The sequence below is a fragment of the Rhinolophus sinicus genome, chromosome 1 (genome assembly GCF_057876585.1).
Source record: "Rhinolophus sinicus isolate RSI-liver-muscle chromosome 1, RSI-T2T, whole genome shotgun sequence".
Classification (NCBI taxonomy): Eukaryota; Metazoa; Chordata; class Mammalia; order Chiroptera; family Rhinolophidae; genus Rhinolophus; species Rhinolophus sinicus.
The window spans coordinates 197,343,504-197,360,712 of record NC_142501.1 but is presented as its reverse complement, the minus strand read 5'-3'; the positions used below and the strand labels follow the sequence as shown (position 1 = coordinate 197,360,712).

Genomic DNA, 17,209 nt, shown 5'->3' with positions numbered 1-17,209 from the left:
ATTCAAATTCTTCTAGGTCATTAAGAGGGGGGCAAAGAAATTTCTCTTGAGTCCACAGGGTCTCCATTGGTTTTAGCTCAAAATAATTCACAGATCTCAATGGCACATCTTAGGGTGACTCATTCTGAACCCCTGTACCCTCCTTATGATAGGGTATCCCTGGAGTTTTTAATTCTCAGACTTTTTGGCACTAAACCGGCAGCAATTTGTCAATTACAGTTCAGATTTTTTCCTACCCCAGCACTGGGCAGGGGTTTGCCCTGTGTCCTCCCCTCTCTAATGGATCCAAAAAGAGTTTTTTACTGTTTGATCAGTTCAACATTTTACCTGTTAGAATGGAGTGGTGACTTCCAAGCTCCTTACATGCAGAACCAGAAACCAAAAGTCTATTCCATAAGATTTTTATCTGTGGCCCTCTTTTCTTTTCTTTCAGCTAGGAAGCATTATTCAGGCTCATGGCTTTATTATCACTTCTGTGTATGTTCAATTCTGACTGTTGTCCTGAATTCCATTCTCACGTTTTGTCTGCTAGGACCTCCAACTCTGTCCTAAATTGGAAAAAAAAAAAAAAAAAATGCATTGCTGTCTGTCCTTGTTTTCCTGTCTATAAAGTCTCATGCTGAGCCAATCACTCACTGTTTTCCTTAAAAACATGTTTCCTGTCTCTTAAGTACGTTGCTGTTTTTATTGATGGTATCACGATTTTACTTGCAACTCAGGTTTAATGCTGCAGACTCATTTTTGTCTGCCTTGTTTCCCTCTCTGAGTTTCTGAGCTTTATTCTTATGATTTCATTGCTAACTGGTCTTCCCATTGCTAGTCTTTTCTTCCTTTAAAATTCATTTGGACCATTATTACTTAATTAGCACGTTTTAGAACATGGTATTTTGTTATTCTCTCCCCCTACTCAAAAACTTCTGTTGGCTCTTCATAATCCCATGGGTTTCAATGACAGTGTGCATCAGAGTCACCTGGTCGCCTTGTCAGCACACAGGTGACTGGGCCTGCCTTCAGACTTCATGATTCAGTAGGTCTAGGAAAAGGCCTAAGGCTTTGCCTTGCTCATTGTCAGAGGTGATACCACTGGAGTCTCATCCGCCTGCATTTGTGTCCATAAACTCGGTCTTCTCTGCTGTTATCATGGATTCGCTGTTTGTGCTCCTTGTGAAATAAAAGTGAATTCCCCCACGTGTGCACTTGATCTCATCTCCTCTTACCACTCTAGGACAGTGATTTAGCACTTCTCTTCTCCAACAGCTGTATTTTCGATTTTCTACTGGATCTCTCCCCTCTGACTCAAACCTGCCTTTATTTTCCCACCTTATAAAAACAACAAAAGAAAAGCTTCTCTGAAGTGCTGCTTCTCCCTTTGGTTATTGCCCAGTTCCCTTATCCCTCCCTTACAAGATTCTTAAAAGGAGTTCGTGTACTATTTCTTTCATCTCATTCTTTCTTGAATTCACTTAAGCCATTGCCTCCATTCTGCCGCCAAAGCTGTGCTTATTATGCTCCCCAGAGATGTCATGTTGCTATGCAGTGGTCAGTTATCAGTCTTCATATCACTTACCAGCATCACGATACAGCTGGACATGCTTTCCATCTTAACACTTTTTTGTTTTCACTTGGATTCCAGGAAACCTCACTTTCCTTCTCTTCCTTCTGCTACATTGGTTGCTTCCTTTCAGTTTCCTTGGTGATTTCCTCTTCCTCTCCCTGACCGCCTAACGTTGGAGGGCACCCAAACTTAGTCCTTACACCCACTTGCCTACTTACCCTCTTGGTGAGCTCACTGAATTTCAAGACTTTTAAATACCCTCTATTTATGGGATTCCTAAGCTCTGGATTCTATATTCAACTGCGGGAACATCTCCATTTGGATTTCTGACAGTGATCTTAGGTTTGCAATATTAAAAATTGAGACCTGATTTTCTGCTTGATCCAAATCTCTTTTTCTCTGTTGTCTTCATTTCTAACAATGGAATTGCTCTTTAAACAGCTGCATCATAACACTCCATAAGTGGGCCAAAAATTTTGACATCATCTTTGATGTTTTGGGATCTTAGCCACCTTTGTTGATTATTGCCGAGATCCATTAATCTATTAGAGGTTGCAAATGCCAATATTTTAATTATGTTTTTCATTAGTCGGAATGCTTCTTTAAAGAGAAATTTTAATATATCAATTATTTGGTTTCCTATTTCTATAGGAAAGACAGGATAAATGCTTGGTTCTTTCCCCTTATTTACAGGTTTTCAAATTAATTAGGTGGTTTCCAGGGATCTTCCAAAGGAGACAGGAGTGTGTGTGTGTGTGTATGTCCGTGTGTAATGTCATGAACACGTGTATTTAAATGAATTTCAGGCCATTATTATGATTTATTTTGTTTAAATTGTCCTGTATTTGGCTACTGGAAGCTTATTTTAGCTCGCACCTGGATCTTTTTGGCCCAACCTTAGTAGTCTTTGGTAGGTTTCTTGCTTTCTACTGTGATAAGATGTTCCACGCTCAGCGTGTATATTTCTGGTCCCAGAGTTCCACTGTCTTTAACCATTTCCCTAAGAAGCCTTGATTTCTTTTACTGGAAAACAGTATCTGACAGACCACAGTCACAGTGCTGGCACTTCTGGGTCAGTCATTGTTTCTGTGTCTTTTCAGTGGATGGAGCTAGGAAACACTTTGTTACTTCTTTTTGAAAGTTGATATACACTAGAAATTCAGCCTGATATTTATGATCCAAATTTTATTCTACAGGGTTTTCATTTAACTGCATTGGGCTTACCCTGTGTCTTCCTACAGTCACACTGAACAGTGCTTAACGGTGCAGCACGATCAATCATTAGGTGGCTCCCACAGCACCCACAGCGCCTCAGGATAGCAGTGCCAACACTGACGCCAACCTGTGGTTACCGAAAACGGTTTAAGCCTTTTCTCTTGCAGTTCTTCACCCCCCTCCCTGCCCCCGCCAATAGGGTATATCCCACTAGGAGATAGTTCCTAACTGTATGATTACACTTCTTACTAGATATACAGTTAGGTTCATTGGTTTCATTCAAATTGTGAATGAAATGTAATCACTTTTAGTGATTACATTTAAAAATTAATTTTGTTCTATAATTATAAAAATATATGGTTGCACAGTCCTATCTGTAAAACAGAAGTATATACAAAGAATATAGCTTCTATCCCTCTTTCATATATAGTATTTTGTTCACTTCGTTACAGGTAACCTTTCCCCTCCTAGTTTCTTGGTTTACCTGTCCTTTAAATTTTTTTTTTAAATATAAGCAAATACCTACATGTTTTTATTCTCCTTTCTTAAAAAATAACCTTGCTTGTTTCAAGTAACAATATACTTTTAATTTTACTTACTTTATTAATTTCTGGGTTCTTTGTGCTAGGAGGTATATTCTTTGAGGGTTGGGATGTTTGTTTGCCTTATACTGCTATGTTCTCACCCCTCAGAACAGGGTCTGGCTCATAACAGATAATATTTATGTGAATAAGTGATTGCATTGTGCTTTCATGGTGTTTCATCTTAATGCCAATTAAAATGTGTTTGTTAAAGTATAATTCATTACTAAATACTCCAGTTAAGAGTGACAAGATACAGAAGAGCTCAAATTAATATCTAAAAGTTTATTTTTACTTCTGTGTAATAATCTGACCCATAACTAATGAAAATAGTTTCTTAATGAAAGTAACAAAATATTTATTTCCCCCCTCTTCTTCTGCCTGCCCCCCAACTCCGGTTCAAGCCATTGTTTCTCAGTCTAGTTGTGTAGGACACAGCTCCCTGGCCCATGCTGGTATTATGGGCCTTGCCCCCTCTACCCCCCCCCCCCACCCCCGGCTGAGGCAGTCGGTCACTGGTCGTTGGTCGGCTGCTCACAACAGCTCACGGCAGCTCTCGCTGGTTGCCGGCGTTCATAGCAGCACATGGTAGCCCATGGCAGCACATGGTAGCCCACGGCAGTCTATGGCAGCACATAGCAGCCCACGGCAACACACGCCAACCTCTGGCTGCTCATGGCAGCGCAGCTCCAGGGAGAGCTGTTATTCACAATCTTAGCTGTAGAGGGCGCAGCTCACTGGCCCATGTGGGAATCAAACTGGCTACCTCGGCGTTAGGAGCACAGTGCTCCAACCACCTGAGCCACCGGGCCGGCCCCAAAATATTCCTTTTAACTTAATAATCACTGAATATCTTTTTTTCCCATTGATCACCCAAAAATATTTCCCCACACGCTGGTAGCTCTGTGCACATGTGTGCATATATATACTTATTTGTGGATTTGGCGCAACATATATCTTTAAATCTAGCAGTGCATGAAGAATGTTTAAATGAAAAAAAGCATGTCCTGTGGGGGCAGAGGGTATTTGGGAACTCTCTACTTTTCTGCTAAATTTTGCTGTGAACCTAAATCTTCTAAAAAAATCATATGCTATTTTAGTACTATTAGTACTGGGATTCATGGCAGATTTACAAAGTTACAGTGATGTCAGTGAGATTTGTGCCAGGAGCTATATATAAAATCATTGTAAATGATGTCATTATTATAAGTTGTACATGCAAAAATCATCATTTTTCTTCTGTTAGTATTAAGGTGAAACAAGTAAGTGTAATTAATAGAATGACTATCCCAGGAATAGAACTGTGTATGTGTATGACTAGGTAAATCATGTGAAAATACTGATATTTGACCATGTTTAAATTATATAAAGGCAGCATTGCAGATCATTAGGGATATTAAAGTTATTTCAATAAATAATGCTTGGATAACTGAGATTTAGAGAAAAATATAATTAGATCCTAACCTTTCACTTTCCGTAAAAATAAACCATATTGATTAAAAAATTTAATAATAAAAGTGAAACCATACAGAAATTACAAGAAAATACAATTGAATACTTATTAGAAGTTATTAGAGCTCTGATAAGAACCTGTCAGTTTCCTTAGTGTACTCTAATCACACACTGGTTCTTTAAGATTGGTGAGGGAGAAAGAATGTCAGATGGAAGGAATTGCTCAATTTTTTGTTTTTCTTCTCTTCATAGGAAGGTCTCTCACTATTTGCTGATCTAATTGGCTGACATGCGTGTGTTTACTTCTGTGTATTTGCATGTATGCGCGTTCTTTTTCCTTTCTCTCACATGTGGACGTATGGCTTTCTTTGAGTTCCCACAAAGCTGTAAGAAATTTTGGGTGGCTTCATAGCTCTTAGTCTTTAGTTAAAGGATATACAGACATAATTATATGCAGGTGGATAATCTGGTTCTTAAAGTCAATTTACCGATTTGATTTTGTGGTTCCTTATATTTATAATTCCATATTTGCCTCTTGCTTTCTTTTTCTGTGTCAAAAGCCAGCTTTGCTTATTAGTTGCCATCAAATGAATCTAGACTCTGGATACTGGGTGTGGGTACCAGGAAGCTCTAGGAGTTTTGTTATTGGAGGACTGTACAGTCGTCCCCCCTTATCTGCAGTTTCACTTTCCATGGTTTTAGTTACCTACGGGCAACCACGGTATGAAAATATTAAATGGAAAATTTCACAAATAATTCATAAGTTTTAAGTTGTGTGTCGTTCTGAGTAGTGTGATGAAATCTCTCACCGTCCCCCTCCGTCCTGCCCAGACATGAACCATCCTTTTGTCCAACATATGCATTCTGTGTAGGCTGCCTAACCATTAGTCACTTATAGCCATCTTGGTTATCAGATCAGTTTACAGAGGGAGAAGGGGAGGGGGCAGAGGGAGATCACATTCACATAACTTTTATTACAGCATATTGTTATAATAATTCTGTTTTATTATTTGTTAATCTCTTACTGTGCCTAATTTATAAATTAAACTTTGTCGTAGATATGTATGTATAGGAAAAAAACAGTATATACGGGGGAGTTTGGTACTATCCACTGTTTCAGGCATCCACTAGGGGTCTTGGAATGTATCTCTTGTGGGTAAGGAGGGACTACTGTGTATTTTAGGATGATTTTTTTTTGGCTGCAAGTTAATAGAATACCTGAATTAACGTAGCTTAAACAACAGGGGGGTTAATATTTGAAATCACATTACCATAAGTCTGGGAGTAAATGGTTTCAAGGTTAATTCAGAAGCTTAATGATGTGTTAGCTTTTCTTTCATCTCGTTGGCTTTCTACTCCTGTTTGGAAATGGCTGTAATAGCGCCAAGCATTGTATATCCTCCCATGGTAACATCAAATGTTAGCAGATTGAAGGGATATTGTTCTCCCTTTATGTCTATCTCTCTTGTTTTCTCAGAGAGGAAAACAGCACACATTCCCAGATATAAATTAAGTATATAATAGACATTTCATAAAAGAAATACAAATGGTTAAACACATGACAGAATTTTAATCTCAGTAAGACTCTGGCAATGTATTAGGTTAGAAGTTAAGAGAGTACCTCAAAATATCTCAGTTGTTCAAAATATGATACAGAGTGTATAAGTCAAGGAAAAAATTTAACTCATAATTTAAAAAAATAAATGATTTACATGTCATGGCTGACATCGTTGAGTGTTTATGCTATGCCAAGCACTGTTTTTTACACTTCGTGTGAAAAAAATCACTTAATCCTCACAACCCTTTGATGTATGACTTATTACCATTTTTACTGAATAGAAAACTGAAGCACGGAGAGTAAAGTAACTTACTTAGGTCATACAATAAATAATAGATTTGGGATATATTAATAGTTGCATGCAGTCTAGAGACTGAGTCTGTGCTTTAAACCACTGTGCAACTTGTTTGATACAACAGTTTGGGGTTGAAGAGAGCAACGTGGGCAATTCATACTTTTTTAGCATGCTGTCACTTCTAAGAGTTTGGGAATCATTTTTATAGAACATCCCTGGTAGGATGGTGGTGAAGAACTTAAGCTTTGGAATTCTTTAGAGTTTACTTCCTGTTTTAGGCCTCCTAGTTATATGAAGTACAATAAATTACTAACTCTCCCTTAGCCTTTGCTTTTTCCTCTTTCAAAGTGAGAATAGCAATAGTACTTGTTATGCATTGTTTCCTCTGAGACATTATGCTTAGCAATTTACTACTTTCAACACAGGAAGATCCTGCAGTTTTTTTAAGGAGCCCATCTGCTTTAACTGACTCACATATCAGACCTGTTTTGTTTTGATGACATGTGTCCTTTGGAAATGTCTCTGCTTTCATTGTGAGGGAAAAAACTGGTTTTTCTCTCCATCTCTGTTATATATGTTGTTTCAGAGTATTTGAAATGGTACTTCAAGAATATTGGGTAGTATTAGCTTTACAAAATACGTCTGGTATTCCCCTAAACGTGTATTAAGCCTGGATAGTCAGGGTGAAACTCACTTATTCAGGCTTTAAACTTCAACAGCAATAGCAACATTGATACTTAAAAACCACTCAAAATATTTTGATTTAATATAATTTTATTGTCTAACATTTTTATGCACTATGCATTTTGATTTAATCTTCATAACCATATGTGGTAGACAGTCTTATTTTTCTCACTGTACAGAGGAGAAATATGAGGCTAAGGAGACCCTAAGTAGTGGTCTGATGTTGAATATAGTCTGTCAGACTGCAGAGTCCAAGGGCCTAAGTGCGATGGTAAATCACCTGTCCTGGGTACTGAGGTCTTAAAATTATGTATTGAAAAATAAAAGAGGAAACAGATTTATCACTGTTGTCTCATGGAAACCAGGACAAGAATTGTGTAGCCCAGGCCTCCTGAGGAACTGAAAGTGGAAAATCATCAAGAACTGTGGCAGTTCCTGGTGTCATTTTTTTCTCTCCCTGTTCTCACCTCTGTTTGTTCTCTTTCATTATTTTCTCTGATCATATTGGCTTCCAATGTTCTCCTTATCACCTGGCCCATCTTGACTGCCCATAAAATGGTACCTTCAATACCAGTGTCTTTATAACCTTAAAAATCCAGAGCCATGGCCGAGTGACCTTTTTCATCACCTGAATTACAGTTTCCTGTGAGATAGAATCCAGTCAACCTGGTCAGGCTCTGGATTGTTTTCTTCCCGGTCAGGTGTCTGTGCTTTGATCATATAGCTGTGGCAGTGGGTGATAGGTTGCCGGAGGGGGTGACTGCGCACATTCAGGGATTTACACCCATTTTGGTAGGTGGTTCTCGGGAGAAGAGGTATAGGCTGAACAGAGCTCCGAAAAGGTCTGTTGGTGATAGGTCCTGGAATACATCGTGTCATTCAGCGTCATTTCAGTATAACGTTGATGAGATGCCGTAGGAATTTAACTCTCGTTTATATTAATTAGCCTGTGGTAAAATTGGTTTCATTACATGTCGTCTCACTGCAGTCTATCAACGATGTTAAATGAGGACTTACTGTACTAATATGATTAGATAATATTAAAGCAGTGTCATAAAAATAACAGCACAAATGCAAAATACAAATACAACAAACATAACATACAAATAAAACATAAACAACAAAAATAAATACAACAAAAATAATAGCACAAATGCAAAGTACAAAATAATATATATACATGATAGGTAGAAGAAACTGAAATCGGTTTATCATTTAAAAGCTACCTTCCTAAAACTGGGTAAGTAATTTCTTTAATGGAACTAGAAGAATTTATTTTAACGAATCATCTGGGTGAAAAGAATATTCAGTAGTCATTTGTTGAGTACTCTTTTGTTTGTATCATCAAGTCAAGCTTTCCTATAGTTGGTTTGCATAATTGGATATGCTACCAAGGATCTCTACATTATTTGCTGTACGTTATTTGAAGATTCTTTTTGAAGAATTTCAGATTCTGTTTTCCAATTTCTTAATTCACTATTTCAATGAATAAGAAGTATTTGTCATTTGCTTATGCATTTTCAGGTTTTTAAAATTTCTCTAGCCTGCTTCATTTCTAAAATTTGTGGTTTTCTATGAAGTTTTAGAAAAGTCTGGTCAGAATGATCTGCTCTTCTGTCAGATATCAGGAAGGAGGTTTAATGAAAGCTGATGATATTTAGTGCATAACTAAAGTTCAGTTAAACATTTTCTACTTTAGTTTCAACATAACTTTAATCGTAGTGTTTTCTAGTCGTTTTATGATCAAAATGTTGAAGATGTATGAGATATAGAATATACTTTTATGTGGTTTGTTGTGAATTGTGTTATCTTGGGCTCATGTTTTAAAACAAAAGTAAATATTTTTAAATGATAATTCCAGAGAAAATATAATTCAGTGTACTTTTTCAGTTTTCAGTCAACTTTCTTAGGAGTCAGATAGTTCTTTTACACAAAGTGAGCTATAGATATCTTCAGAAGCTTTTTTCAACTTGCTTTTTTGGATATATTCTTTTATTTCATTAAGCATATATTTTGGCAGCTAGCTAGCTATACACTCATTCTAGGCTTTGTAAAATAGCTCAGTAGCTAGAATGCCGCCTCTAGTCTGTATATGGAAATTAGCTTTATTTTCTGAAATATATTGATCCCGAAGCTACAGAACTCTGCTCCTGGGTTCTTTGTGTTCATGTAGTGAAAAGAATTTCCTAGGACTTTTTTTTGTTTGTTTGTTTGTTTTTTAATGTATTACATAAATGAAACAGTTGCCAATTGTTCTAATTGACTTGACCATTTCCAAGACAGGCTTCTTCCCTGCTGTGTCCATCATCGTGGTTTTTCAATTTAGAATTTATCTCTAACTCTTGGACCTTTTCAAAGATAAGGGCAGTTGCAGAGTATCTCAGTGGCAGTGACTTTCCCAGGCATATGTACTGGATTCCGAAGGTATCAGTCCGGAAGACCGGGAAGGGTAGGCAGAAAAAAGGGAAATAGAAATAGACAGAAGTTGGGTCAATGAGGCAGGGCCCTTTAAAAATAACTTTAAAAGGGGGCATTATGGAACGAAAAAAAACATGAGATGCTATTTTGAACAACAGAATATATAAGTGCTAGAAAAGAACTTCTAGATTAGTGCTTTTCAAATTATATATGGTGAAGGACCAGTGTTCATTTTCAACTCATACATGGTAAGTACGTTTATCATATGCTTGGGTCAGATGCTTTGAAAACATTGTCTAATTGCTGTGAGGTTTCTAAATAGCTACTACTCTCCATCCTAAAACCTTCTTCATTTTGCACTCAAGGGTATTGAAACTCAGGAAAGTGAAATAATTAGCTCAATAGTATACAACTGTTACAATTTTCTTTTTTAGTTTCGGTAGAGAACAACTCTAGTCAATAGCAAAATTTGGTCTTTTATATGAAGGTAATGTTCATTGTCAGTATATAAAAGTCAGAAAAATATGCTTCTGCGGTTTGGGACAATAGGGGATTTTTACTTTCTGCGTTGTGGATTTCTGAAGTAATCTTTCATATGATCTTATATTTTTGAATCAGAAGGAAATCAATAAAAATACCAAGTAAAACAATACCAAAACAAGAAAAATCATACATATTGAGGTAGAAAAAGCATTAATAATTTTAAAAATGATTAGTTTCATATAATTAGATTAATGAGTTTATGTGGGGAAAGTGTCAAGAGATACGGCCTAACAGATTGTCAAGGACAGGCCTGGGAGGTGGTATGTAGGCCGTAAAAAGGATTTGCTTTTTATTTGGTAGGCAGTGGGGAACAATTAAAAATGTTTATATAATGAAGTAATATATACTTCAGGCTGGTTTTTACCAAAGAACATTTTAGTTCTTTCTCTCTATGCTATTTTAAAATAAGATTGAGGATCTAGGATCTACTTCACTTTAGTTCTAAACACTCTTTGAATTCCTCTCAACTATAAGTAATAGCTTAAAAGGTAGGAGGACAGAGAAATACTGATGTAAATGATGTTGGATCTGTCGACAGTTTCTGGGTGAGGGCCGGGATCGAGTCTTGTGAAGCCAAAGAATGGACACACGGACCAGGGAGAGGCAAAGAGTTGTAAAGGGAGATAGTTTATTAGAGGCAGGAGAAGAGGTTGCAGCTCCCGAGCAGGACGAGGTCCCCGAAACCGGGAAGCCCACTAGCAAAGGCAAAGGCTTTTACTTTTATACCTTCCCCTGCCTGCTTGGGGAAGGGGGCTGGAGCCTTCTAATGGAATTCATCTATTAGGTTTGTCCTGTTTGCTCATCCTGAAGGGATTAACGAACCAAGCCATTCTTATCTATCAGATCTGTTCCTTTTTCTGGCCAGAAGGGATTTGGGATTATTTGTTAGCCTCAAGGCGTATTCTCATGTCTCTGTCCTGCAGTGAAGGAGACACTCCAGGACCTAGAGTTTCAGAATATGGCTGCTTTTTCATTTCTTCCACCAGGGACCCCACTGTCTACCTAGCAACATACTAACTATCCTGTCTAAATATGACTGCAGTAATTGAGATTAGTATTTAGTGTGTTTTGAAACACCCTTGTTACTAAGTGTGGGTGGAAATGTGTAATACTGAGGCAGTATATTATGCTGTTGAGCATAACCAAACTGCTTGGTTTGGAATCTCACTTCTGCTGTTCGTTGTTTTTCAACCTTGGGCAACGCCTTTGAGCCTTGGTTTTCTCATTTATAGAATGGGATGCATAATATTGAACTTCTAAGAGTTAAATAACTCTCTCTTTCTCGTGTGTTTTATTATAGGTATATAGACATTTATTAAATAATTTAGAGTAGTACCTGGCAAATAATGAGCATTAAATAAGTACTTTTACTGCTCCTGCTCTCATGATTAATAGTAGAAGGCATTTCGTTAAGTAAATTATATAAACATGTAAAAATAATGGGAGTATAAAATACCAAAAATGAACCAGTTGTTATCTGAAAATTACCACCCACTGGATTTCAGTTTTTTTCTTTTCTCAGTTTATAGAGACTAAAATAATTTCAGTACAAGGTGTGATAAAAAATATGGCGAATGTTTAAATTAAAAAAATTATTACAGTAAAAGACGCATTGTCATTAATCCCTCTTAAAATACTCCCCTTCGCTTCAAACACACTTATCCCATCGTTCTTGCCATTTTCTGAAGCAGTTCTGGAAGTCCTCTTTCGTGAGTGTCTTTAGTTATGCTGTCATGGCTTCCTCCATGTCCTGAATCATTTTGACTTGGGGGAAGAGCCAGACGTTACACGGTGCCCAATCCAGTGAATAAGGTGGACGAGGACACACCAAAATGTTTTTATTTGACAGAAATTGCCATATACCAGAAGCGATGTGTGACACGGAGCGTTGTCATGATGGAGGGTGATTTACAGCACACTTTAAAACACACCTTCTCTCAACCGTAGCGCACATCCTACTAACTGCACTGAACAAGCTGAAACTTGTCACACAGTGTTAATAAGGTTTGACGTGCCACTTACCTCATTGAAAATCCCTGCCTTTCTGTTGGTTGGCACTTGGCAGCAGCATTCTCGGTATGCTTTGATCACACCTTGTATACTTAACTTAGTGTTTTCTCTTTTATAGTTTATCAGAGAAGATATGAAATACAAAGATGCTACTAATAAACACAGCCATCTGCACAGAGAAGATAAGCACATAACTGTTGAAGATTTATGGAAACGATGGAAAACATCAGAAGGTAAGAAGACCATTTGTGATCTGGATCCCTTCCCTGCCCTCTGCCGTGCTTCCCATTGTTAACTCATTAATTGCATATGATCTTACAGAAAATCAAAGTAACATTTCAGTGAGGATATTTCTATTTTAGTAAGTAATCATTTATCAAATAAACATATGGATTCCAAAGTTTTCTCTTTAGTTATAGAGACCAGTTCCTAAAGTCTTTATAAGGCATAGAACTTTTAAGCTTTTTCCTTAAATAAACCCTTTATGAAGTCTTCTCATAGTTGTATGATAAAGTTGTATAATTTACATTTTATTCCTTTTTTACCTCTTAAGTCCTCAAACTGTTTTATGAACAATAATTGTTTAGGGCTGGAAAAGTGCATGACTTAAAACCTCAACTTGATCACTAATACGGGAAAGCTACTAAAAAGTTTTAAGCAGCCCATTAAGCTTATTATTATTATTTTTGAGTAAGAGTCAACCAAAATGTCTTTTTCTAGTATTTCTGTTTTTACAGCAAATAATTATGTTGTATATTTTTCTCGGCAAGTTTGAATAATGAAATGAAATCAAAAGAAAATTGATTACAAAGTGGGAATATAAAGAATATATAGTTTACTAGACTCAATGATAATGTTTAGAAATGGGAAAATACACAAAAACCATCCCACCAATGCTGTGTTTTTATTATGTAAAATGTTTGCATCTTCCTTACATTTTTGTTTTCACTTTTTAAACGAGGCATGTGTTGAAGAAAAAGAAGGTAAAAAATACTGACTTAAATGAAAGATACATACACTTTAGAAATCTGTCTCTCCATTTTCCCTCCCGGTACCGTTTTTAAGTAATATGAACTTGGTTAGGGATAGGAATAAATGAATATAAATTTCATGTGGGAAAGTGCTAGAATAGTGGGAAACTCAGTAAGGCATAATCTATCTAAACAAAATATCTTAATATGTACATATTACGAAAGGAATTGGAGATCCATTATAGAGCCTATTGCTAATAGTCTATTTTAGATTTTGTGTATGTGATTGTTATCATGCAAAAGGTCCAAAAAACCTTTTGGACCCCAAAACCCAGAAAACCCAAAACTCGAGAGGTGACATGGTGGAAAGAGAAGTAGTTTTTATTCCAAAATGCCAGCATTAAGGGAAGACAGTGGACTACCTGTCAGGAAGACTGCCTTCCTCTCTTAATATTGACAAAAGGCTTTATAGACAAGCAAAGAAAGGCAGAACAAAGGAAGGAGAAGTTGGCTTGGCAACTTCCAGAAAAAGTGTTTTCTAGAGGCTGTTCTGCCCCAGGGTCAGGAGTGAACTCCATAGAGATGCAAAAAACCACTCCCAAATTACTGAGCCACTGGTACGAAGTAAACAGAGCCATTGAAACTGGTTTGCATAGTAAATGCACAGTAAACAGAGTCTTCAAGGTTTGGGGGGAGGAGAGAAAAGCAAAGAAAGAAAAGAAAAAAAACTTTCAAAAAGTCCCAAGCCAAACCACTGTCAAACTGAATTACTGTTAAGACAGGGGGATTGTAATGGTGGCACTACATTTTCTATTTTGAGATTTGGATCTCTGGTATAATTTAACAAGTGTAATTTAACTTGCGACTTTTTGAAAGTTTTCTTTTCTTTCTTGGCTTCCTTTCCACCAAATGTTAATGATTCTGCTTTCTATACATTTATTATATATACCAGTTTCAATGTTTCTGTTTACTCGGCCTGCTGGCCCTGGAACTTGGGAAAGGTTTTGCATCTATGTGAGATCCACTCCTAGCTCCAACTTAAATCTACATAACGTATGCAAAGGTTGTGATAACCAGTTTAACCACTTCCCCCACTTCAAGGGACAAAACCGAACTCAATAGAAAACTCCACTACAGGCCAAAGCAGTAACATCCTGGTTAGAAAATATAAAACTTGACACCAAAGACTCCACGCAGTAGTTTCCAGCAGATTCTGCCCAGCCCACCCTTCTCTTACTTTAATAAATCTTCCTTCTGTATTTCTACCTGACTTATGAATTCCTTCACAGCCCAGGAGCGAGCAGCCACAACAATTACAGCAGAGGTTTAAATTTCAAAAATAGAAGATACAGGGTCACTGTTACATGATGAGTTGAACAGAGCCCACTTAACCATATTTGAATGAAGGAAAAAAGATCTGACCACTTCTCATCCCGTTATTCTACCACCTCGTTCAGCCTCTATGTCTTGCCTGGGTAACTGCAGTAGCCACTTAATGGTCTCCCTGTGTATACTCGTGCTCTGCTGTAGTCTAGTCTTAGTTTAGCTGAGTAACCAACCTATTTATAAATCAGAGCTGCTCAGTTCCCTATAATGGCTCAGAGTAAAAGCCAAAATCTTTACAAAGACCTGTAAGCCTTTATGACCTGGCTGCTCCCACCCCCCGTTCTCTCTTTTCTGTCCAGTCCGTCTTTCTCCCTTACTGTGCTCTACCTTAGCCAGACTCCTAGCTATTCTGTAACTGCAGGAATGCTGATGTGCTCACGGCTAACTCCCTTACCTCTTTCATTAAAGTCTGCATCAGGGCTGTTCTCTCCTGAGGCCCGCCCTAACCGCTCTATTTAAAATTGCAAACCATACTCCCTCCCCCCTTGTTTTTTGGCACTCTAGATCCCTGTTACTCAGCTCCACACTTTCTTTTACCCATATCATGTATCACCTTCTAAGGTATTATATAATTGACTTACTTGATATGTTTGTCTCCTTTCTCTCTCACCCCTGCCTCCAAAAATGTAAACCTCAGAAGGCCAGGGGTCTTGTCTATTTTGTTTATTAATGTATCCCAAACCCAAGGGATCTCTGTCCTTAAGCCCCATTTTGGCATCCCACCCTAGTGAGCTTGGTGAGATCACACAAAAATGTTATTTTTGTTTTTTTAGCTTAAGCCCTTTTCAAGTTGAAAAAAGTCTCTTGAAACTCTTTTTCCCTATGTTTTCACCTTAATTTCCACCCTCTAATATTTTACATTTATGGTGACGAGATTTCCCCCTAAGTCTCCACAGAGTTGTCCTAAATGATGTGTATGGGCGAGGGGGCCCTCCTGGGTGCCGTGTCCAGGTTCTTGGTATCTCGAGCTAAGAATCGAATGAGATACCGAGGTACATTAGTGAAAAAGCAGTTTATTAGAAGGAAAAGTACACTCCAAAAAAGTGGGCCAGAGCAGAAAGCAGTGGCTCAAGGCCATGATTAGAAGAGAAAGCACATCCCAAAGGGTTTGGAGCAGCCCCCAAGCAAAGGCAAGGCTCAAAAAGGTGTGGCTCGCAAGGGCCTGGGGGGGTTTATCTGGGATGGGCTGTTTCTGTCCAGGTGTGGGACCACTTGATTGACACCTGTGAATGACATGGGACTATTACCTTAGCTCTTCAGACTGCGCAAGTTCTCTGCAGTTTGAAATTGTTGACTACAAGCTGATGGGCCCTTCCCCCTGCACCTGAGCTGATAGTTTTGGCGGGCTCTGCAGCCTGAATGGCTTTGTGAGCTATTTAAGTGATTTCCGCTGGCCTTGTTATGGTCTCCTCCTTAATCTCCTCCACCGCGGCCCTGTCCCTGACTGCCGACTGTTTTTTCTGTCTCATTTCCTCTCTGCTGCTTTTTGTCCAAACATATCTTACACAACCTTTTTAGGGGATTAGGGTACGGGCAGAAAAGTCTTGGGGCTCTTACTCAAATAGCTGCATGAAAGGGAAGAGAGAGGAGGCAAGTGAAATAAACCTCCACTAGAAGCTTTATAGTGACCCAATTCATTTTCTCAGCCCACGTCAGAGTCTTTATTTACTAAACGGGGCATGTAAAGGCTTGGCATTTGTTGCTAGATCACCGGTTTTTAAATCATATCCTAACAAGCCCCAGTTGCCTGGAGATATCTCAGGGACCAGGCATGCTGAATGTGCAAGGTTCTGCTTTATTTGGTATATTTAGTTTCTATTTAAGACTTCTCTTGGGAAACAGAAAATGATTCTTGTGTAAAGGTTTAGAAACTGTTGATATAGAGATTAGAATGTACCTCTAGCAATACTATTTAATTCAAGGTTGTTTAGTTGAATATGAATACAAATATACACGTGCACACACACATGCATATAACATACACAATTATACTTTGTGCATCGTCGTCGTGTCTCTCATGCCTAGAGCAGTGCCTTATTTGATATTCAGAAAATAGTTGTTGAATGCATGAGTGTATCATGCCTGATGAGCACTGGATACTCAGTAGTTCCGTTCATCAAATATTCAACTCATCAAACGTTATTTGAGTACAGGCATTTCTGTCAAAATGAAATATATGCATTCCTGAAAAACTTATGTTTTGCAAAATTATGAACTTAATTACAGAGTTCATGGGAAAAAGTGGAGTTGAAGCAGAATACTAAAAACCTACGCAACTGTGTAACCGGAACCTAACAGTACTAATACAAATACCAGCGCAGGTGAAAGGATGTGTTAAATTCATTATCAGTAAATACTGTAGTAGACGTAGGACTTTACCTTAAAAAATAAGTAAAGATAACTTAATGGAAGGAGGTGTTAGGTAGGGGTGATGTTGCTAAATTACGAAGACAAAGGCTAAGTGCCTGAAGACAAGAACTGACAACAAACATTCATTCGGAAGACAGAGGCTGAGGCCACACTGAGCTAAGAGTGGTGAGG

At 37.9% G+C, this 17,209-nt stretch overlaps 1 protein-coding gene across 2 annotated transcripts in view; it reads left to right on the top strand.

Annotated features, from left to right (window-relative positions):
- The window catches only part of STIM2 (stromal interaction molecule 2), a 145,533-nt gene that overhangs the window by 68,871 nt on the left and 59,453 nt on the right, over nucleotides 1-17,209 (top strand). For both annotated transcript variants that reach the window (XM_019743897.3, XM_019743898.3), the window contains exon 3: nucleotides 12,430-12,544. In XM_019743897.3, coding sequence (XP_019599456.2) covers nucleotides 12,430-12,544 — 115 coding nt within the window. The remainder of the gene's footprint in view (nucleotides 1-12,429; nucleotides 12,545-17,209) is intronic.